We start from the raw sequence: 23250 nt of genomic DNA, 5'->3' as shown, positions 1-23250 counted from the left end.
TTCATGAAAACTGAAATGACTCTCTTTAAGAGACTCCTCTCTTAAATGGTTTCTTATGTGTTTTGGTTGTTGTTTTGTTTTGTTTGTTTGTTTGTTTTGCTTATTTTTAATGGAACAAAGATGCCAGAAATATTGCTAGTATAAGGAAACAATTTGCTAGGAACTCTGAATTGTTTCTCATATCTGATCTTTATCCATGTTAATCCACACAAAAAAATGTCCTGCTTTTGCTAAAACAGGACATGTGATATTATGTCTTTAATAGCTGTTTCGCATTCACAGAATGTATAGCTTTAATTGTGCCAGAACAGTTGTTCCACTCAAGTGATTACATGGTTGCTAGTGTACTATAACATCATTGTTATTAATTGAAATAAAATCAATATTTACCTAAAAGTAAAATGTCCTTATACCCCATAGACCGTTTTGCCGCTCCAAGCAACAGGTGTTCCCCAGCATGTGCTCTTAACAGGGCAACCTTAAACAAAACAAAACAAAACAAAACAAAACAAACAAACAAAAACAAACAAACAAAAACAAGTAAACAAACAAAAAACAGCAGATTCATTAGAAAATAAAGCAAAACTTCTAAAGAGGGGAAAAGAAATGAGGATGCATATTACCACAGGTACATTCAGCTATAGGTACTGTTAAGATTCCAAGATACAATGTAAACTAAATGAAAAGACCTTCCATTTTGTAGCACTGAATTAATAACACACTATAATTAATTTGTAATACTTTCTCACTTCCAACCATTGGTCTAGATTTTAAACTTACAGCTCCGCAGAATACTTCTCAATAGTATTTTGTACTTGCATTTCCTAGTGTTTATTTTATTATCAAATTTTGCTCTGGAATTATAAATTGTTACTAAAGACTCCAGTGGGTTGGAATGAACTAAGGTGGTAAATTTTGCAGTATTGCTCTTTCATTTTTATCACATTGAACCAATAATTTATGTTACTTAAAAGAGCTTTTTTCCCCAACACAGCCAGATATGCTAAAATATCTGCTACAGTCAACAACAAAGAAACCTGATTCATACCAGAAAGGCAGTTCAAAATGTGATCATTACTTTACTCTGTCACATATTTACTCTCCTTTTTAATGTTTGCTCGAAGCACTGACCTCTATTTCCTCACAGAATTTGTGTCTTTGCATGCAAGTCTTTTCTTATGAACACAAGTCAATACTTTATGGGTAACGTAAAGGAACACAGCACCTAGAAATACTTAATGTGTTAAGACTTGACAGATTCTCAGTAGAGTTAACTTATCCACATTGACATGCTCCATGGTTTGACTCCAAGATCAAGAATCATTTCTCCCAAACTACTTGATTTGTTGTTTTTTGTTTTTGTTGGTGTTTTTTTTTTTTCTAAATACTTTATAAATTATATATATATAATAAACTTGATTTATATATATATACGTAAATTTGATAATTTACTTGATAAGTAAATGCACAATGCCTGATAGAAAGAGGTTATCACAAATGAAAATGTGGCATTTGTTTTAACTCCCAATACATTTGTCATTGTTTTTCTAAGGTACTTAAAGTTCAGGAATATTTCCCAGACATACTCTTTGAGCACTGCAAGGGTGTTTTCAGTCTTAAGTTATCTCTTATCTTTCCACACAATATATTTTTTTCTTTTTAAGAAAGCCAATAACTTTTTAATGATGCCTGATCCTTTCCATATTCTTTCATGCCATCTAAACAAGTTAAAAGCAGCAATATTTATTGCTTGCTTTTGTTGCCCTTATGGAACCATTGTATTTAAAGATCTAACATTATTTTTCTCCCTCTTTTACATGAACAGATTTTTAACTTATTTCAGTACTTTGAGCATGTGCACACACATATTATGTGGGTTTACTAAAGCATCAAGAGCCTACTTTGGAGGGAATCTTCTGTTGCCTGAAACAACTCCATATACCTGGGAAAGAGTATACCAGCAAATGAGCTCAGTTTGAGTTTCAAACCGAAGGATGAGCTAACTAACCTTCTTCATGGGACTTTGTTACAAACTGAAAGACTGAAGAGGCAAAAAGAATTTCTTAATGCCACTTCCCAGAGGCATTTTCAAGCAGAATCAAATGTCAGTGGACTGGAATCAGGAGATCCTGAGCCATGAATTCGCCTACTAGCCAGGCGGCCAGTGAAAGGACTGCCTACATGAAGACAGTTCTAAGTGTGCCAACATGGCTGACTCTGAAAACCACTAAACATTAGGTGTATTACAGATGTGATGATAGGTCAGACCTCTGTCACATAAAAACCCTGAAGAACCCATCAAGGTCTCATGATTTTTTCCCCACACTCTTGTTATATACAATATAATTTGAGTACATTACATCATATGAAATATTACTTGCTATAGAATGACATAAATACGTGTTTGGCAATTACTCGAGATTCTGATGACTTTTTTTTTTTTTTTTGTAAGGAAAACATGCTTCATATTAAATAGCAGGATGTCTTAAACCATATTATAAAAAAAGATGGACACAAAATAAACATTTTGCAAGATCAGAAAAAAAAAAGTTCTTTTTTTACAAGATTTTTTTTTTTTTCATTTTTACATTCAGCTTGGTATCTCCTTGCAAAACAATGCAGAAAGCACAAAATACTGACGGATGTATTGGTTTGCTGAAGACTTGATTTCTTGATTTAAAAGGCTGAAGTCATATAAATTTCCTCTATTTTTGTGGTGGTAATGTTATAAAACTTAAAAAATAAAGGGGGGGGGATCTAATAACAAACTATTTGATCAGAAAAAAAAAAAAAAAACAAAAACAAAAACAAACATGACCGTTTACTCATAAAATTTAAAAATCACAGAAAAGACACAACAGTAATTAAAGTTCTCTCTTTGGTTTCCTCTTGTACCTGGTCATCCAATGGTAATTCACAGAAGCCTGGAATATATTTAGCCCATTCTACCAGGACCAAAAGTTGTTGCTTCATAGATTCACAGACATCACTAATACCAGCAATTTTCTTAGAATTTATGTCAGTGCTTGCACCAGGACTGGAGATTGAGATCTGGACATATTGAAAGAAAAAATTAATAATGTTGAACTTTATATAATTGAATTTATATGACAGCTTAAAAGCATAGTAAAAAAAAAAAAAAAAAAAAAAAAAAAAAGTTGGTTGTTGTTGTTGTTGTAGCTTTGTTTTATTGTTGCTCCTTTTTTCCTCTGAAATGGTTATCTTGTTTTAGAAAAATGAAAGAGCTCATAGAGACAATAACATTAAGGGCAAAGAAAAAGAGAGATAGAGGGAGAGATAAAGGAGAGGAGAGGAGAGGGGAGAGGGGGGGAGGGGAGGGAAATACTGTATGAGACCTCTGAATCTGAGTTTCACCTTCTATTTAACTTAGGAAAGCATCCTCAGGAAATCTGGTGATTTGGTTATAGCTGCTGCCCCCACCCCAGTTCCAAGATAAGAAAAGATTGTTTTGTTTTTACATAGCTACAAATTTGAGGATGCTGGATGCTATTTGCATTGACTCCTACCATATTCCCCTCATTTGCAGATCCATGTTAAATCCCCCATTGGGATCCATGGTAAAATCCCGTTTTACTTGGTGGGTCAAAGGGAGTTGCACTTCTGAACTAAAGCCCAACACTTCCTACATAATTCACTAGCCTAAAACCTTGAAAACAGCTTAGACAGTAATGGCTGTTAACCATCTGAACATTACTTCTCAGGGGAATACAGCAGCCAGGCAGGTGAAAAAATCCTCAGACATAATTCAAAGGCTATCATGTAGGAAAAACATTAGAGACATTGTCTCTTTGTAGGCAGACCATTTATGAAATCCCTGCTGTAATCATGAATCCATTTCTGGTATCTGTTCTACAAAAACAAAGTTGAAAATACTGAATAGCATTCAGGTAAGAACTACCAGAGTCATTCAATCTAGAAAACCCACAGTACAGTAAGAGAATAAAGAAACTCAACATTTCTTTTTTTTTTTTTTTTTCCAGAAAAGAGGAGTCTTGATCATGATTCAAAAATACCTACACAGGAAAAAAAAAAAAATGTTTTGATAGCAGGATACTCTCTGATCTACAAGAAAAAGACATAGTAAAAAAGACATCCACCAACCAGTTGGTGGGAAGGACCACCAAAGAGGGGAAAGAACAGGCAGTTTAAATCATTAGACTTATCGACTCATGAACCTGATACACTCTCCATCCTTTAATCAAAGCGATACAACTTCATAAATTACACCTTCTAGGAAAAAATATGGGCCGTGTTCTGAAATTACTTTGTGAACTTCTGTTGGGGATTCATAATGAACTCCTAGGTTTGCATCTCTTTACAAGGACATGAAGCTGTGAACTTTCCTTTTTCTATTTCTTCATTGCTTTGACATGCCCCTCATTTCTGGGGTTCAACATGGGAGTCATCAACTTGATGAACATGACAATATGACACTATATCCCCACAATTCTGAGAAGCGTCAGTGACTCATATCTTTACTGATATGAGAATCTACCATGTCCCTTTCACAATTACATGATCCAGAAAGCTTCTCCTGTAACTGTGAGAAAAAACATTTTACTTGGACAATTTGCCCTCATGAAGCATATTAGGGGACAAGACAATTTATTTTCCCTATTTTAATATGAAAATTTAAAAAAAAATGGAAGAATGCGATCTTCTTCCTCATTTTCAAAGCTGAAGGACTGAGCCAATTATTTGTGACACTACCTCCATTTCCAAGTCTCTTCTCAGGACTGAATTCATCTTACAGGCCCGTTTGATTGAGGAGAAAAAAAAAAAAAAGGACTTGAAGGATATCACTTTTCCGTCATGTTAATGTCACCTCTTGGTCTTTGAGGTGACTTTCATATATATCTTCATATGTGCTTGGCTTATTGGGAGAAATTCTCTTCCACTACAACAAGTAATAAGTATAATACATTCATATGTATGCACAAGATGATGTTTTAGGACAAGAAGCTAACAGCTGAAAAGAAGTTTGTGACAGAAAAGACTCAGGACATGATTCTGTTTAAGATAGCTCTTATTTCTGGACTGCAGGTGTCAGTTGAAAATGATTAAGGGAGTAACACACACACAAAGCACAATAAGCAAGTTCAAAGAATTACCAAGGAGGTAAAAATAGGCATATTTTTATACTGTATAGTATGAAAGGTAGGAAGGTACATTACGTTCATCTAGTCTGCCAAGACATGCAATATGTGCCAAAGACTATCACCCAGTAATTCCTGCATCAATTCTTTACAGACAGTTTCACCCTAAGAGAGATGCTGATAAAGGATGAGATTACAAAACATTTGGGGATGTATAAATCATTCATCATGAAATCATAAAGGTGGCAGTTAAATTCTAAGTAAGTTAGTAAGAGGTGCAAGAATGCAGAATCAATGACCATGATTTATCTGAGTTGCAGAAAAGGACTGGAGACTGTTACAGTCAGTAATTGACTGAACATGGAAAAAAAAGAAAAAAAATGGAAAAAAAAAAAAAAAGGAAAATTAAATTCAGATGAGACAAATAAAATTTAAAAGTGAGATATGAATAGACTACAGTTGGAACACTTTTGTTTGCTGCATTTATAATGTCTAAGGATATTAAAAATGGGATTTTCAAAAGAACCTAAGGAAATGAGTGTCCACACCCCTTTGAAACCTAATGGCTTTGGACAATTTTTTCCCTAATTTTTCATGAGAAAGCCAGTCTCAAGGATAGATAGATGCCACAAGCTGCCTGAGACAGCAACTGATTTAAAAGCAGTAAGAACCATAAAGCTTTATTAAGAAAGGTGCCTAGGACATATTGTCCTGGACAAAGTAGAATTTTTTATTGACTTTGCTTTAAGAAGGTATTATATTGCTGATTCTTTCATTAGGAAGTCGAAGCTGGGTGCATTTTGCAAGTAGGAGAAAAAATAATCTTCATTTAATACAATGAGAAACTGAAAGTATTTAACTATTGCATAAATGTTCTTAAAATCAGGAAATAATTTTATGGTGGATCTCAGTACCTGACGGGAGAGTGTCTCAGCTTGTGACAGTGTGCTAATAGATGGAATGTTGCAGCCATCAAAATTGTTTCTTCTTGTACTTATTCTGTCCCTTTCGTTTTGTACAGCTGTAAGAAAATAATTTGTCTCATTTATTAACTTGTAGACATTACCATACAATATCATTTCAGAGGTTTACTAGATAAGCATAAGAAACAAAAGATACGACACTCAAAAAATACTTTCTGCTTTTAGTTCTGTGTAATGAGGAAAGATGACAATACCTGTTCATGGTCCTTATTCATATAATGAAGTTTGCCTGTAAAACTAAATATAACTACTTGCATCTAGATACTGAATTGCTAGCACTTTTGTGACTGTCATTATTAAAGTTAAATATATATATATATATATTTCTTCCTTTAGAACATATTCTGTCTTTTTTTTTTATTTTACCCACTTCAGTAAATGAGGCTTTATGACAATGGTAGAAATTGACACTTGGTACTGCTGAATAGGTCAAGAGGCACCACCTCTGACAAAATGTCTGAGTGAGAGGAAATATGAAAGTCCTACTCTTGGATTTCTGTGAAAAATCCTGAAACAGAATGAATGGCTAAATCCTCTAGTAATGTAATTTAATGGTTTAAATCTCATGCTCCTCAGTGAAAATGAATTCTTAGCCAGTTCACAGAACATTAGCTAAGTACAAAATATATATAATGTATTTTAAAAAGCAAGAAAAAACTTCCAGGAAAGTAAGTTCTGTCTCATGGTGTCTTAAAAAAAGACAGTTAAAAGCACTTTGGATAAGAAATCCTTAATTAGTACACAGAAGGCTCAGGAAGCAACAAGGCTTACTTTTGAATTCAAGGAAGAAAAGAAAATAAAACTCCCAATCAGATTTTTCTAAACCCCAGACCATGCCCAAGATTAGGCCAAGAAGGAAAAAAAAAAAAAAAAAAAAAAAAAAGAAGAAAAACAATAACAACAACAAAAAAAGAATGATACTAATCAAAATCTTTTCATTGCACAAGGGATCTCATCATCTTTTAAGAGCAGTAGCTTTATTTCCAAAGATATGTTTGCTGTTTTGTGGGAAACAATCTACATTACAGAATTTAGAAGTAGTACCAAAGGCTTCAATAAAAAAGAAAATAAATAAATAAAAAATCCATACACTGAATAGTTTTCAGGGTTTATCTGAACAATTCACACAGTTTATTCCTGAGGTGTAGTAACTTTTTGCCAAGGACATTCAATGATGGGCCTTTTATTAAGGTCACAATAAGAAATGTTGCACAGTGATAAACACAAAGTGCTAAATGTTTGTGCAGACGTGAAACAAACAAACGCAAATAGCATTTTTTACAAGAATGAAGAATAAACATTCACTTTGGATCTCTGCAGCTTAAGTGCTTAAAATAAGGTCAAAATAAGGTTAGCAATGATTGGTATTAGAAAAATAGTATGTTATTCTGACAATCACTAGTGAAAGTCACTAGCAGAACACTTTGATTTACATAGGTAAATGATTCTATTTGCTCTTGTGTATGTATAATTTCTGATGGACTGGATTGTTTGTCTTCCTAAAACTTTTGTTCAGACTCCATCTGCATATTAAGTGGGAATATTTGCTCAAAGACGGCTTGTATAGCCTCTGCCAGCTGAAGCCCTTTTTCACTTTCACACTGAAAGAGAGAGTCGCTGAAAACAAGCTGAAAATACATCATATAGACTATATTACAGTTACAATATAAGATTTAACCTGATGGTGTACAGAGGTCTAAAATAGAATATGAGTAGTGAAATTTACAGTTTAGTCTTTTCAATTACTTTAGTAAATTGAAAAATTTCAAGCCTTGAATAAACATGGCTCGGACACAAGTTAAAAATAAAGTTCTGCAGGTAGTGGGATCAGAAGAGGCAGAACAATGTAAATGAGACTAAAAGTTTTGAATAGGATATATCTTTTCAGTTCCTAAACATAAGTCAGCAGCATGTCTTGTGGTGGTGTCAGCAAACCATGCACTGGGCTCACCAGTATATGGGAGACACTGGAAAACTGGGAGGTGTCCAGTGGAGGGCTATGGTGATGTAACCCACAGGCTGTCCAAGGTGAAGCAGGGAAATGTGTCTTTGTTTATATGGCAGAGGACCAAGGTGGAAGTGGAGGTGAGGTTCTAATCTTTGTAGAGAAATTCTTCTCAGATGCACAGTGAAAAGACAAAAGGTGATGGACACTACACTACTTGCAATATAATACATTCCAGTTAGATATGAGGAAGAAAATGATAATGAGGGTGGTCAAGCACTGGGAGAAGTTGCTGAGAGAGCCTAAGAAATCTCCACTATCAGGGACTGTCTAAACCTGGCCAGACAGGGTCCTTAGCAACCTGACAGAAGCTAGAAGTTAGCCCCGCTTTAAATGGGGGCCTGGACTTACAGATGTCCCTTCTGAGGTAAACTGTTCTTTAATTCCAGTTTTTGAATGTCTGTAAAGTTCTGCTTTTTGCAGAAGTTTTACAGCTGCTATGGACTTGAAAGTCTCCCCTTTTCTTCGTTTTAGATTGATGATATATACCCAACATTACTAATTTTATTAATTAAAATTTCAGAAGATTAAACTGTGCTCCACAGAAATTAGCAAACCCATTTCATATATTCACAGCACTATTCTATTTAGAATATTCCCATGTGTTTGCAAGGAAAAAATTCTTTTTATCTCATACCACAACCTGATCACTAGCAAAGAAATACTATGGTAAAAATGCACACACACACACACACACACAAAAAAAAAAAAAAAAAAAAAAAAAAAAAAAAAAAAAAAGCCTCATATTAGGAAAGCTGTGTCTAGACTAAAGCTAATATAGACTAGTTACAGTACAGGAGAGCCATGTGCTCACATTGCAGACTGGCCTTCAAGTGGACATACCATGTTACAAATAAAACAGGTTGCAAAGAGTATCACAGCAAACATAAATTTTGTGATGAAAGAACCATTTTAACTGCTTATTTGAACCAGATTAGGATGTCTTTTGCCTCTACATTATAACTGGCAGTGAAGCAACAGGCCCAACAACCTGGTACAAGAATTCTCTGATATTCTTACTGCTTTTCTTTCGCTATTGCTTTGTCTAATCCTTCCACTTCCACAAGAAGATCACTGGGATACCCATGTTTCTTCATGTCTGCCATGGAGATGCCTAAATAAAAATCTTCCCATACACACGAATGAGAACCCCAGTGAGGTTAGAAGTCTTTCTGATTATGGACACTCTACTGACAGTTACCTCTATTAATCTCATCAGTACTTTTTCTCTCAATTTAACAAAGCTTCCTCTTGTTTAAATGTTTCAAACATCAAAAATTAAGGGAAAAACAAGTAAATTGGCACTGTAACTTCAGTAATGTAGAAACAAAATCCTAGATGTGGATTTTATTATTCAAATTTGGTTAAAAAAAATAAAAATTTGAACTAAAATCTCATGCTTTGAATTTTTCCAGGCATACAGCTCAATGTTTAGAAATTAATACATTTTAGTGCCAAGATTCATGCATTGAACAGTTTCAGATTTACTTTAAACCTATAATGTTTTGTAATGCCCAAAGTGTTAAAACTTCTTACCTACCTGAAAATTAGATGATGCATATGTCACCTCAGTATAAAAGCAATTCTCCATCATTCAGGCACTAGAGCAGACTTTTCTATTGAATTATTCTGCTGTTATGTTTTTTAATTTTGATCAAATTTTAGAACACATTCAGATTATTTCTCTTAGTATATCAAATAGTAAATGACTATATTACCTTCTTTTTTCATTCCTGCTCGAAAACATTTTTTTAAACGACAATATCTGCATTGATTCCTCTTGTCCTTGTCAACAACGCATTGTCGATTGAATCTATCAGATGAAAAAAAAGAAAAAAAAAAAAAAGATAAATATACAGAGCATTAACAAAGCACCACCTTGATTATGAAAACTAAATAATCTGTCCTGACAGAATAATGTCTATAATCACTTTTTATATGCATTTTTTTTCCATTAGCCAGTCTTGAGAGGCATTTCATACCTCCTTATTTTGTAGGCATGTGTGTGTGTATAAAGTGTGTATTGGAATGGACAAGTGTAGAAAAATTTGGAGTTATGTGCATTATTTACACCTCAGTCTACTTGTAAACTAAGCCAGCAACTGCCTATACAGAAAGGTGGTGGGTAGGGGAGGGAGGGTAGGAAACCTACTAATAGGAAAAAGATGGGACAATTGATGTAAATGTCAACTGTTACAAGCACGGAGGAGCCCATACCTGCAACACTGGTACCTTTGTCTGGCAGAGTTTACTTTTTCCAGGAAATACCAATGAACAAGTTGTGTCATTACAGATGACAACTTAAACAGGAAATGTGAGAGAAAAAAAATGAATACCACAATAAAATAAAGACATGAGGAAATGCACAGAGCACTACAAGAAGAGATTGGACTGTGCACTTAGTCACACGGTCTGAACTTTTGGGTAGACCTGTGCGGTGTCAAGAGTTGGACTTGATGATCCTTAAGGGTCCCTTCCAACTCAGGATATTCTATGATTCTATGATTCTATGATTCTACAAGTAAGCTTACCTAGCTTTCTCATTCACCCTTACAGATAGATGTACTTACAGAGAATGGATATGAGATATCCTCTCCTCTCCATTTGTTTTTGCCTTTTTGTTGTGCATGTATTAGATAAATCACAGATAAATATATAAATAGATGTATGTTTTCCAGAGCTCTGCTTGGAGTCAGTTATTGTCACACCATGTCACACCACTTTGGAAGCATGTCTATGACATATCAATGTAATCTACTTATAAGGCAGATACTTCCTTATAAGAAAGCTCAGTGTTCAAGGAAGAGCTGAGCAAACATTTCCAGCAATAGCTTTTAGCATTTCCAGGCTATAAATAAGTTTTCTGCTACTGATGTATCTAAACTCACAAAGTACTCCTGTGCATGACTTAAAACTGGTATATTACAGACTTGTGCATGCACAGAGCAATTCCTCAAATATGGTACACATACCTGCAATATGACAATTTGGGCAGCTAAGCATCCAAATATTAGGAGATTGCCATTCATACTGACAGGGGGGAGGGGAGTGGAGAGGGGAATTGTCACTAAAAGGAGCAGTGTGTCACCAAAGTGGAAAGATGTGTGGATGTGCTTGAACTGTCTTCAGAAGACTCATAAATTCTATTCAGAAACTGCCTTCTAAGGAACAATTTTGAAAGAAAAAACAAAACCAAAAAAAAACAGTTAAGAATCACACTTTCCACATTACCAGTGAAGAGACAAGAAAATATATTGTTTTCTTCTTTCTTTTTTTTTTTTTTTTTTTTTTTTCAGGAGATCCCTTTCTGGACATGGTTCAGGGCAACCTCTTCTAGGTGTCCCTGGGGGGTTGGACCAGATGGCCTCCAGAGGGCATCCAGAGGTCAACCTTCCAACCTTAACTATTCTGTGATTCTGTGATGCCTTTTATAACCATAAAAAAGTAAGCTCTTTAGTCTTTAGTAATACAATGACAATTTTTTTCTAGTAGAGACAAAAAGAATATAATTCATAGCAAAAATAAATAAATAAATAAATAAAATTTTACATGTTACAATCACAAATAATAATAATTAAAAAAAAAAAAAAAAAAGCATGTACGGTGTTACAGAAATTTCACCTCAGAGAAGCCATTTATAGATAGTCCAATTCAGTAGTCTTGAGTGGAAGGTGGTTTTTTTTCCAAATTTTGAGAACATACCATCACTTACATACTCCATTAAAATGTTGTTTAGAATTCCTTCAGATAAAGCTGAAATACCCCTTACAAGTTCTGAAAATTCTGAAAAAGTCTGAAAGTAATTTTTGGTACATTCATTAATTTGGTGCATCTAGAGGAACTTCTTTAATACCTGCATGTATAAACATGATTTTTCCGTATACTTCGTCTGAAGAATCCCTTGCATCCATCACAACTGGAAGCACCATAATGTTTTCCGGTTGCTCGGTCTCCACATATTGCACAGAGACTGCTGACTCCACTGTCAACAGTATTCATGTTGACTGCTTCACCTGAACTATCTGAGGAGAGGCAAGAACAACATATGTAGTTACAGACAAGACTTTCAACAACGACTCCATGACCAATTTATACTTAAATTGAGGGGTTTTCAGGTCTTTTCTCTTTTAATTGACACTTGCTATTTATTTACCACAGTACGTGTGATTATATCTGGTTGTCATTCTGATGAACACTTCCAAATTGATAGAGTCAGATTAGCAGAATTTATGAAGCTCACAACAGAAATAATTTTATTCCAAACTCTATCCAATTGAAAGGGGTTAAAAATTAAAGTATAACTTTGTAAGTATAATTACATATATGTTCTAACTAACATGATGAGTAACTTTGACATTGACTAGTGTTGCCTACTTAGCTGGCAAAGATATATACTGTCTTCGTAGTCACAAATTATTGCCAGCTCCTATCATATAAAGAAACAATTGCATGCATGACATATAAAAAAAAAATAAAATATTTGCATAATAAATGATAAAATGAATGTTAAGATGACTTGGTTTAACTTCCTTGAAGAAATTTCCCAAAGGAAGACTTGTGTAGACTTTACGGTTCCATGAGAGATTATCTACATATGATTAACATTTAGTCACTGAATGTGTTAAACAATACTGAAGAAATTTACCTTAAAACAGAACAGTCATATTTATTCTCTTTTGAGTCACAAGGTTTAACAGATGTTTTCTGAGTATGTTTCTAGTCTTATGAAAGGAAAACTGTTTGCAGTATGTCTTAAGCATTTGTATTTATTCAGTCAGAGAGGAAAGAGTTTCACATTACTTAGATATTCAAGCCTGCATTAAAAACTCAAGTACCTCAGTTCATGAAGAATGGTCAGATTGAAAAGTAAAACTATTGATATTGATAAATATAATTTGTCATGTCATAGTGGATCCATCTGAAATGTATTATGCAAACATATAATATAATTTTGCTTGTGTTCCAAGGATCTTAAAATTTAAATCGATTTTTTTAGACAAAGAGAGAAGAAGCACCAACTTTTCCTGTTTTACAGAGATGTGTTTGATGAAAATTATAAAATGCTCATATAAAAATAAGAAAGTTAACAATTCAGTTATATGAAGAACTTATTATTTTAAAATTGGGTTTGTTTGACTGGAAAACTATTTTTAAAATGGTTTACAGAATAATTTAGCTGGAGAAATATAAAAGTTTTCTTTGTAAGCTATTATATATATAGTATATATAGTACATATAGTATATGTATATGTTTATAAAGAATAAAATTGTATCTCTTTGTATGTGCATGTATGTGTTTGTATATAGACACATATAGACACATAAAGAGAGAGACGGAGATACTTGTTTTCCTTGTTATTATTCTGAAACAAAATATCTGTGAAATCGACCTGATTTTGTAAAATTCTCAGATTTCAACAGAACTGCATAATCTGTCTGAATGTGGACAGTTAACATTCTCTGAATAGTTCTAATTAATGAAGTTTCAAAAATACACATATGAAAGTTCAGAAGAGACATTCTGTTCCAGACTAGCACTGTAACTCGAAGTCAAACTTTTTGATAAATTCTATCATAAAGCACATAAGCTTAGCTCAAAGCAAATGCTAAACAGAAAAGGACTACATTCAATAACTAATAATTGTCAAACTAATCATTTACAGTGAATAATTTAACTGTATCACCAACACATAACGCAACACAGCATAACCTCCCTAATCTGCTTTCCCATTCTATGTAACATTAACAGATCTGAAGGGTGCAATTCAGCAAAACACAAATGACCAATGAAATCACCCATATTGAAAGAAAAATCAGATAAATCATCTAAAAGTTACATAATCATTGTTGATAGCTTCAAAATCATTTTGGCAGTGAAGGTTTAAATGAGTAATGAAATCACCTATATTGAAAGAAAAATCAGATAAATCATCTAAAAGTTACATAATCATTGTTGATAGCTTCAAAATCATTTTGGCAGTGAAGGTTTTTCTTCCTAAATCAATAACCAAATCTACTTTTCTGTTTACTAAGAAATTCAAATAAAACTTCAAGCTCAACAACAAAAACTAACTTGGGCTCCCTATGGCAGGAATTTATATATATAGGAAATGCAGGTGCTGAATATTTCCTGTAAATCACTAAATATTTGTTTTGCCTTTTAACATATATTATATTTCATGTATATTACATACACTATAATATATACACTATAACTATGAATTATGCTTTATTATAAAGCTAAAACAATTTTTTAAATACATTAGAAGATTTCGAAAGTCATTTTAGTTTAGTTTAGTTTAATTCACCTGACACTTCACTTTAATAGTCTGAGATTTCCTATTTTTCTCATCAGTGTTAAAAGAAGGCAGAATTAAATGGTGTGCTTTCTATTTCAAGCATAACTGACTGGTTCAATTTCTAAAAAAAAAAAATTGCATTAAAAAATTCCACCTAGAGTAAGTAGAGTGGTTAATGCTATATTAGCCAAATACCAATGGGTTTTCTCAGCTAAACTGTACCCTGTAGAAAGCCAACATGATTTAAAATAATCACTCTCATTCACAGATACATGTATCTAGAATGGTTAATTAATATTTAAATAAGTAAAATATTAGTCCAATAATTAGAAATTAGGCATCAAGAAGCAGTAGACTTTTTATTTATTTTTTTTTTTCACAAGCCTCTGGACAATTTTGTACTGTCCTCATGAGTGTTATATACAAAATAGACTTCATGTCCAAATCGTCAATACTAGTTATTCATTTGTCTTACAGCAAATAAAACAACTGCTGAATACACCGTTTTCTTCCTTTGACTAACTGACTGATGACAGTTAGTTCAGTTAGTTTATTACATATAACCTCTCGTTTATTTCCCTTAATGTTAAAGAATTATAATATTATTAACTTAGAGTTAGCAATGAAGTGTAAAAGAACAGATTTGTAGTTTGAAAACAATCCCCAAAAGCTCCATAAATAAAACATTTAGCTACCACCCTATAACATTACTAAACTTCACTTTTTCTGCTAACTGTCTTGATTTTGCATCATGGAACAGAACTCACCATTGCCATTATACAGAATCTGCATAGTTTCAAACTCCAGAGCAGTATACGTTGGATCTAAAACTTCACTGTAGTTTGCCATTTCCATGTCTAATATTGGTTCTGAGAGCCTCATCATTCAGTGCAAAAACAGTGAAAAAGCTACTCAAATGTACAACCTTTCCATTCTGTTTCACAGTGATTGATAATCCAAAGTTAACTATAACCGTGTCTCTTGCGTGCTGCAATGGGAGGAGCTGGAAAACTGCTTCTGCATGCTATATTCTGTCTGCATTTTTTTTTTCTTTTATGATACAGTGCAACCCTTCTGATAATCTTGGAATGCTTTATGGAATAACCTTATCAGGAGTTGCACTGGCTCCAATTCTTCCGTGAACCCAAGTACATCCAGGAAGCTTCCTATCTCTTACGACCTTCTACACATTTTGTTGTCAATTTGCAGTGTAAAAGGTCCTAAACAAACCACACTTGCTTGTAAATGGATTGCATGCCATTTTGCTCTCTCTGTTCTCAACAGTAAATAAATGTGATATGATTATGGACTATGCTCAAGCCCCATATATTTATCGTTATTTAAAGAAAAAAATATACCTATTTCTACAGTTGTTATTTTTTATATATTAACAATATTTATTTATTTATTAATAACAGTGACAACAAGCAACTGTGTAGGCACACTTAACCAAGACCTCAAGCAACACAAATGCTACAGCAAGAAAGGAAACCTTAGAGATTCCCTCCATCACATCCTGTGTCGTAATGGCAGCAGTGGATCTTGCACAGTCTTAGGTTATGATGAAAGCATGTTGTTTTCAAGTAACATTCAGAGACACAAGAAAAAATATAATTCACCTTCTCTAAAAAGAAGACAGAGATTTTAGGTAGGTCCACTGCTCATCGACTGGTGTACATGGCATATACAAATCCAGTTAACCTCCACCTTTGCCAACTGCCCCCCCCCCAAAAAAAAAAAAAAAAAAAAAAAAAAAAAGTTAATTGAGTATCAGTGGGAAAGCTGAATTTCATTTGCTAATTAGCAAAATGTCAAATGTTTTTGCTTCCCAAGTAATTCTGTACAGAGAACTACCCTTTACACTTCAGAACAGTTACATTAAAGATTATGTACATAGGAAAACTTTCCAGGTTGCTTAACTAACAAGGGCAACTATACATACAGCACTGAAATGCTTATTTGAATGGAAAGAGTGCCTGCAGTTGTTGTTCACTATAGGTAGCCACAAAATGTCATCATAAAATAATTCCTTGACTAAATAAATAAATAAATAAATAAAAAGACAGCAATCAACATCAGGCAAACTATCAATGAAAAATGGACATTCTCAGAAGACAACCTAGAAAAAAAAAAGTTTCAAAATTCATCCTTCTAAATTCCCAGTCCTCATTATTACATGAGGCACAAATTGTCCTGTTTCCTTGTGGACATGGATCCCAGCAGACACCACGGGCATAATTATGACAATAGGATTCCTAAAGAAGTGGCTATCCCAAAGCCATCCCCAAATTGAAGAACATTTCTGATCGTGTTCCTGATTGCACAAATTCTCTGCAAATTTTGGAGGGTGTCCATGGGGGCTATCCTTTTCAACCTACTGCTGTACTTCCTATACACTGCAGAAAATAAACAATAGTTGGCAAAGTTATAAGATATTTAGCATTATGTTAAACAATTTCATGTCTACAAACATGAAATTCTATTCAGAAAGTGCCATTTCACAAATTTCTAGTGTATAGTTTCACTATCTTTGATTCTAACTACTATTTTTTCCCTATTTTTAAAGCATATTGGTATCTTTGCAAATTTAGATTGACAAAAAGCTATTTTTTTATTGACATCCCTTATTTGTTTAGGAACTCACGGTAGTTTCATCATGAGATAGAATCCTATTACACTCCAATGGTTCAGCTTGAAGTTTCTTCAATAGAATTTTTTTCAATGCACTACTTGCTACAAAACTAGTTACTAGTTATATGAATAAAATGATTCATTGCATTAAATAATATACTATATATAACTAAAATAATATACTAACATACATAAAGTAATATACTAATTTTTCATGTTAACTAGAATTATCTTTTGTTCCTTCCTTATATTTTCCTTAATTCCTTGATAAAATTTTCAATTAATAATTTCTGGCTTTTTCATAGCAAGACTGTGTGTTGCTCAAACACAAACATAAACTATTTTATATCATTTTATAAAAAATATATTTTATACAATTTTATATATTTTAATATATCATAAAGTAGCTGTGTTTTATTTCAAAACTCCAGATCCAAAACCACTTTGGCATACAAATAACTTTGAAATACGAAAATGAATGTAAAATGGAAGATATCACATATGACATGATCAAATCCTAGTATTCTTTCCACTGTTAATAGAACTTCTTCAATGCTGCTAAAACAGGCCCCTCAGTGACTACTAAAGAGATGGAATTAATTAGTGCCTCTGTCATATAAAAACTAATTTTGATTGATTTTTTGATATGGAAAAAAAATATATAATGATAGGAAAGCTGTTCTTTATGCCATTTTAATGTTCATTATACTTCTTCATGTTTTGCTAAGGAAATTACTTGCAGTCAAATCTTAAATTCATAAAAAATCTGCATTCATATGGGGATTTTTGGCATCATGAACCATTAATGTATAGTAAATGACTAGTCTAAAATATTAATATGTTTTCTTTATCTCTGAAGTGGATCACAATGCTGTCCCAAAACTAGAGCAGTTGAGGAGGGAAGTCAATGATCAGCTTTTGGTCCTGTCAGTCCAAACTTTATAAAGTTCATTAGCATTCGAATCAATGTACAGCAATATTCTTTTCATATTAGACACTTCCATTGTTTTTCAAACTCTTTGTGACCTTGCAGCTTGTAGTATATGTTCTTTCAAATTCTAAGTCATCTACTGCTGACAGCCAAGAAATATTAGCCTTAGATAAGCAGATATTTTAAAGTTGTATAATTGGACTGCAAAACAGACCTTTCAGGTAAGTGATATTGCAAACTTGAGTAAGAAGTTATATTTCAAAATTAATTTTACACTAATTCTGAAGAAGTAGAAAACTGCATAATATTTTCTTCATATGTTTTTATTTTTATTTTTATTTTTTATTATTTACATCTGACCTCACTGTGACATACAGAAAGCATTCCTATCTTATCTTTAGGACTGTTAACCCTGTTAATTGTTCAGCTCTCCATACTAAATGTAATCATTCTTTCTGATTGTGGTATAAAATAGAGCACAAGCTAATAAAATCAAGGTTGTTTCCATAAAAGTCTTCATGAAAATAAAAACAAATCTCAGGTTACTATCACTATTGATTTTTTTTTTTTTTTTTTTATAAGTAGCAATACATCCTTTTATTATTCTAGCTTAGTAAGAAATGTAGGTGCCTATAATAAGGTCTTTATTTAAATGTATGTATTCCTATTTCCCATGTGTTCTGAAAAAGGAACACATCTTCACAGTATCTCTTTGTTTTGCATGTACAGTGAGTTGTAATGGACATCCTACTTATGTCAATAAGTTGGCATACTTATTCAGTATGTTAATAACGCATGTTTTGAAATGTCTTTTCTCCCATTTGCTGGCAGTCAGGGAGCCTGTATAACAAAGCCTAATGAAATCATATGAACTTATGCCATAATAGCAGCTTGCAACAGTCAACGTAGCCAAAGATCTCCAAGTCAGAGTTTATTTGCTAAAAGCTTGATATGCGGGAAGCTGATCATAAATTTCCTCACACCAGTGGAGAATTTCACCTTTGGTTCATAAACATGAACCTAGCAGAGACTGAGTGTCCCTCTTCTGTAATGCATCCTCAACACCAGGTATCTTCACAGGGAGGCTGCATCAGCTCTGCCGCCACCCACCCCAAAGTATTTCATAAATTATCCATGAGCAATGGCTGGGAAATGTTTGCTTATATTCCATTACACATAAAATGATTTGAGTGATTGATATGAAGATATCTGTAATGCTGCAGTATCACTGTGCGTGATAGAGATCAGGTTGTTTTTATTTTTTGAAAACAAAAATGTCAAAGGTGAATCACATCCAAAAAAAAAGACTGATAAATCCAAATGTGTTATTACCCAGTTTCTTGGACTTCTTGGAGCATAAATTATCTCTTGCGCTTAAAACCTAAATATCATGATGGAAACATGGCTACAGTTTCTACACAGCTACAGCCATGTCCTCTACAGTTCTAAAACAGTACAAGTCTCTAACGTAGTGGTGTCTTCCCTCCCCTTCCTCCCAGTAAACAACAACATAGTTCCAAACCACAAAAAGGACAATGTTGTTATCTCAAAGAGATAGTTAAGGTTAAAGGAATTTTCAGAACAATTTGTGAATCATGAGAGTAAATGCACAGCACAACTGCTTCCAATAATCTGATTAAAGGCACCATCGTACTTCTGAAACAGAGCATCAACTATCTGCTTTACCGAGTAAATTTCTAGCACTTACAGGCTTCTGTGTCTTTTTTCATTTTACATCTCCATTTTCACTGTGTCCTGAAAGAACAGGTGTTAAATAAAATACAAGAAAAGTGAAATGAGAACCAGAATAGGTTTTCATGACACACGTATTAAACAAGGTAGTAAGATTAGCTGCGACAAATCATGCCAGGTGAAACATAAGTATAAATCTTTCTAGGAAATCTAGGCTAAGCCTGTTTCTATTACACACATTTTTAGACACTTAGACCACCCCAGGCATTCTATAAAAATGAGATACTTGCACATACTGAATCTGCCTCTTTTTTCACTTGAATTGGTTATTCATTACATTGAACTCCATCATACAGCTAAAATACACAGACTTCTTTAATAAGTTATGAAGAGGGTTGTGGGGTTTTGTTTTGTTTGTGTGTTTTTTGTTCATTTTGTTTATCTGTTTTCGTTTTGGAGTAACAGGAAACACAGTTACTGTGAGGTGTGAACTGTCTTTATGTTTTTAGCTTCATAAAGCATCTAATGCAACAATCGCCTACTTCAACAACCATAAATATGAATACACAGAGAAAATAAAGAACATGCCTGGCTTCTGACTTGTCAAATGGTATGGACCCACACTATTTAGTATGTTTTGCAAGCTGGAAATATTGCCCAGACTGTTATGAGGATGTCTATGACTAGTCTACATCAAAGTTTCAAAGGTCAGTTGCTGATTTAATATTCCAAATTCTATGAAGTGCAATTTACAATTTTAATCTTGCATCCACTGGGGGCTTGTCTGCACTTAAGGGGAAATATCAAAGGAATATGAAAGCTGTAAAATATTTTAAGCCTGATAAATTGTTACTGGAGCATTTGAAGATAATTTACACTAGGTGAGCATATACTCTACCTTCAGATCCTCTCACCATATTCCAATATCATCCTCTGCAGCTTATTCTAAAAGATAAATGATTTATTCATTCTGGGCCCTGCAGCACAAGAAGGACATGGAAGTATTGGAATGAGTCCAGAGGAGGGCCACAAAGATGATCAAGGGGCTGGAGCACCTCTCCTATGAAGAGAGGCTAAGAGAGTTGGGGTTGTTCAGCCTAGAGAGGAGAAGGCTCTAGGGAGACCTTAAAACAACCTTCCAGTACCTATAGGGGGTCTACAGAAAATCTGGGGACAGACTCTTTTGTCAGGGAGTGTTGTGATAGGACAAGGAGTAATGGCTTTAAACTAAAAGAGGGGAGATTTATATGAGAAGTTAGGAAGAAATTCCTTACTCTGAGGGTGCTGCGGCATTGGAATAGGTTGCCCAGAGAATCTGTGGATGCCCAATCCCTGGAAATGTTCAAGGCCAAGTTGGATGGGGCTTTGAACAACCTGGTTTAGTGGACAGTGTCATTGCCCATGTCAGGGAGGTTGGAATTAGATGACCTTTATGGTCCCTTCCAACCCAAACCATTCTATGATTCTATTCCTCTTACATTCCACATTGTCACTGAGGAGATGTTATACTAGCATAGCAACACTAATATAATGCAGCCATATGCAAAGTGAAGACATTATACCCACTGTGTAAGGTCAAGGTAAACAAAGCTATTTGGTTTATCTGATTTTATTTATCACATACACATGCTCACATATATCAGTTTGCCGTGAGTGTCTTGAATAGAAACTATCAAAGTAGAAAACATTTTAGATAAGAAACCCTTAGTAGCTCTCTCTCTCTGTAAGAGAAAGGCATGTTTTGAGGATTATTCTCATGTTGGAAGTACCTGCTTTCTGCACAGATCAAAATTATTAAGAAAATATCTTATGTGTTTTCCCAATGTGCTCTGCTACTGTCAACGATCTAGCAAAAAGAGTGGTGTTCCTGTGCATGGTGGTCCTGCAGTGGCAGCCACCAGCCCTTGAATAAATACCAAAATCAGGAAGATTTTTGCTATTATTATTTCACTTCTTCATTATCCTCATGTTGCAGTGAATTTCTTCAACCTAGGAGAGCTGGATTGCACCTAAAATAATTCTATGTCAGCAACTGAAACTTACAAACTTTCTTCTGAGATTACTTGGCTTCCATCTTAGCATAGGTTTGGACAGCCTTCCACCAAATAATAACACTATTGAAGAGCTAAAATTGACCAGGAAATGTTATCTCATAGCCTAGAAGTCACATACGGACCACTGAATATAAGCCACCACAAAATGTCAGATAGCAGCTGTGCAACCACACTGGTGGAGAGCAGTGTGTCTGTGTGAAGGAGAATCTGATGTCATGATAGTGCCTCTTGAAGAAGCACCTTTCTAAGGGAAGATTTAGAGGGACAGCTAATGGTGAAGTGGAAGCCTGATGACAGTCATGACATAGTGTTCCTGGTTAGGAGATTAGGGGTTAGGAAGTGAAGAAGACTGAGGACACAAAGTAGTTATATTTCCTTATCTAGCAGTTCCAGGAGGCATTTGGAGACAGTAGACCTTGAGACACATGTAGATACCAAAAGATAGTTTATGTAATATACACATGTATATGTGTATGTATACACATATGAATTTCTTTTCAGTGTTTTTCTAACAGTTGGATTTGGCTCCTGAATTATTATCAACTATAGCTGTGAATTATTATATCTGAATATATTATACCTGAATTATTATATCGACTATATAAAATGTATTTGGCAGGGGAAAGCTTTCTATTTTGTCGTAAAAAGTCTCATTTGAGACTTTTAACCTAAATATTGGATCCCAGTAATTCTTGATGTTATATTGTCTGCATGCAGATTTTCTTCATAAGCTAGTAGTAAATCTGAATTTTGCCACTTCAATCCATTCCCGCGCTTGCTTTGTGTCCAGATTAACAGTAAATTTGCTAACCCTATCTGGTGTTAGCAGGCAGTATTAGATAATTGTACTTTTTCATGGGGAGGTAGGATAAAAAAATAGGATACTTTTGCTTTTACATAGCAACAGATAAGGCTTACTGTTAGGTATGTGGATTATTATTAGGTAGACTTTAGTATTTAATATTTCTATTTTAACTGAATATTATTCAGTTCATTTTATTCTTGAATACTCAGAATAGCCATGAAGTTTTGCCAGTTTAGAGGGCTTAAAGGATTTTTGTAGCATACATTTTTTGTGATGAGATTTGCTGAGTTACTGTTAAATGACTGAAGTCTCTTGTTAATTATTTGCTTAGATCAGGTAACTTATTATTTTCTGATACACACGGGAAAATTAATCAGAGACTTGTCTTGAAGAGCAGAATGAACTGAGAAGAAAAGAGGAAAGAATTCAGGCATAAGATAAAAGCAAAACATCATGATATCGATAAACAAGATTAAACATTCTTGTTCAGTCACCCTCAGGTGATTATTAATTTCTTATTAAGCCTTCTTGGCAGGTTTTTATTCAAACTTACTCAAAAAAAAAAAAAAAAAAAGTTTTACATAGCCGGTTATAGAGCTTATAATTATCAATGTTTACCTTGATAAATACCATATAATGATACATATTTTATATATTTTTTTTTCTCCATAAACACCCTTGTCTTTGTCATACACAATAAAAGAGTTCAAAAAAAAAAAATGTTAACCAGTAT

The 23250-nt window shown here is 33.8% G+C and overlaps 1 protein-coding gene across 3 annotated transcripts in view; it reads right to left on the bottom strand.

Moving 5' to 3' along the window:
* The window catches only part of HNF4G (hepatocyte nuclear factor 4 gamma), a 67108-nt gene that overhangs the window by 8647 nt on the left and 35211 nt on the right, over positions 1–23250 (bottom strand). For 2 of the 3 annotated variants that reach the window (XM_084510170.1, XM_084510171.1), the window contains exons 3-7: positions 11959–12127; positions 9824–9918; positions 6032–6138; positions 2896–3051; positions 391–478 (exon numbers count right to left, since the gene is read on the bottom strand). In XM_084510170.1, coding sequence (XP_084366296.1) covers positions 391–478; positions 2896–3051; positions 6032–6138; positions 9824–9918; positions 11959–12104 — 592 coding nt within the window. In that variant the 5' untranslated portion in view covers positions 12105–12127. Of the gene's footprint in view, positions 1–390; positions 479–2895; positions 3052–6031; positions 6139–9823; positions 9919–11958; positions 12128–15171; positions 15365–23250 lie in introns of those variants that run through there. The other variant, XM_084510169.1, reaches the window with a different exon arrangement.

Source organism: Aythya ferina, assembly GCF_964211825.1.
Source record: "Aythya ferina genome assembly, chromosome: 2".
NCBI classification, from domain to species: Eukaryota; Metazoa; Chordata; class Aves; order Anseriformes; family Anatidae; genus Aythya; species Aythya ferina.
Note: the sequence above shows the minus strand (reverse complement) of the source record. Positions and strands in the feature narration are given on the sequence as shown.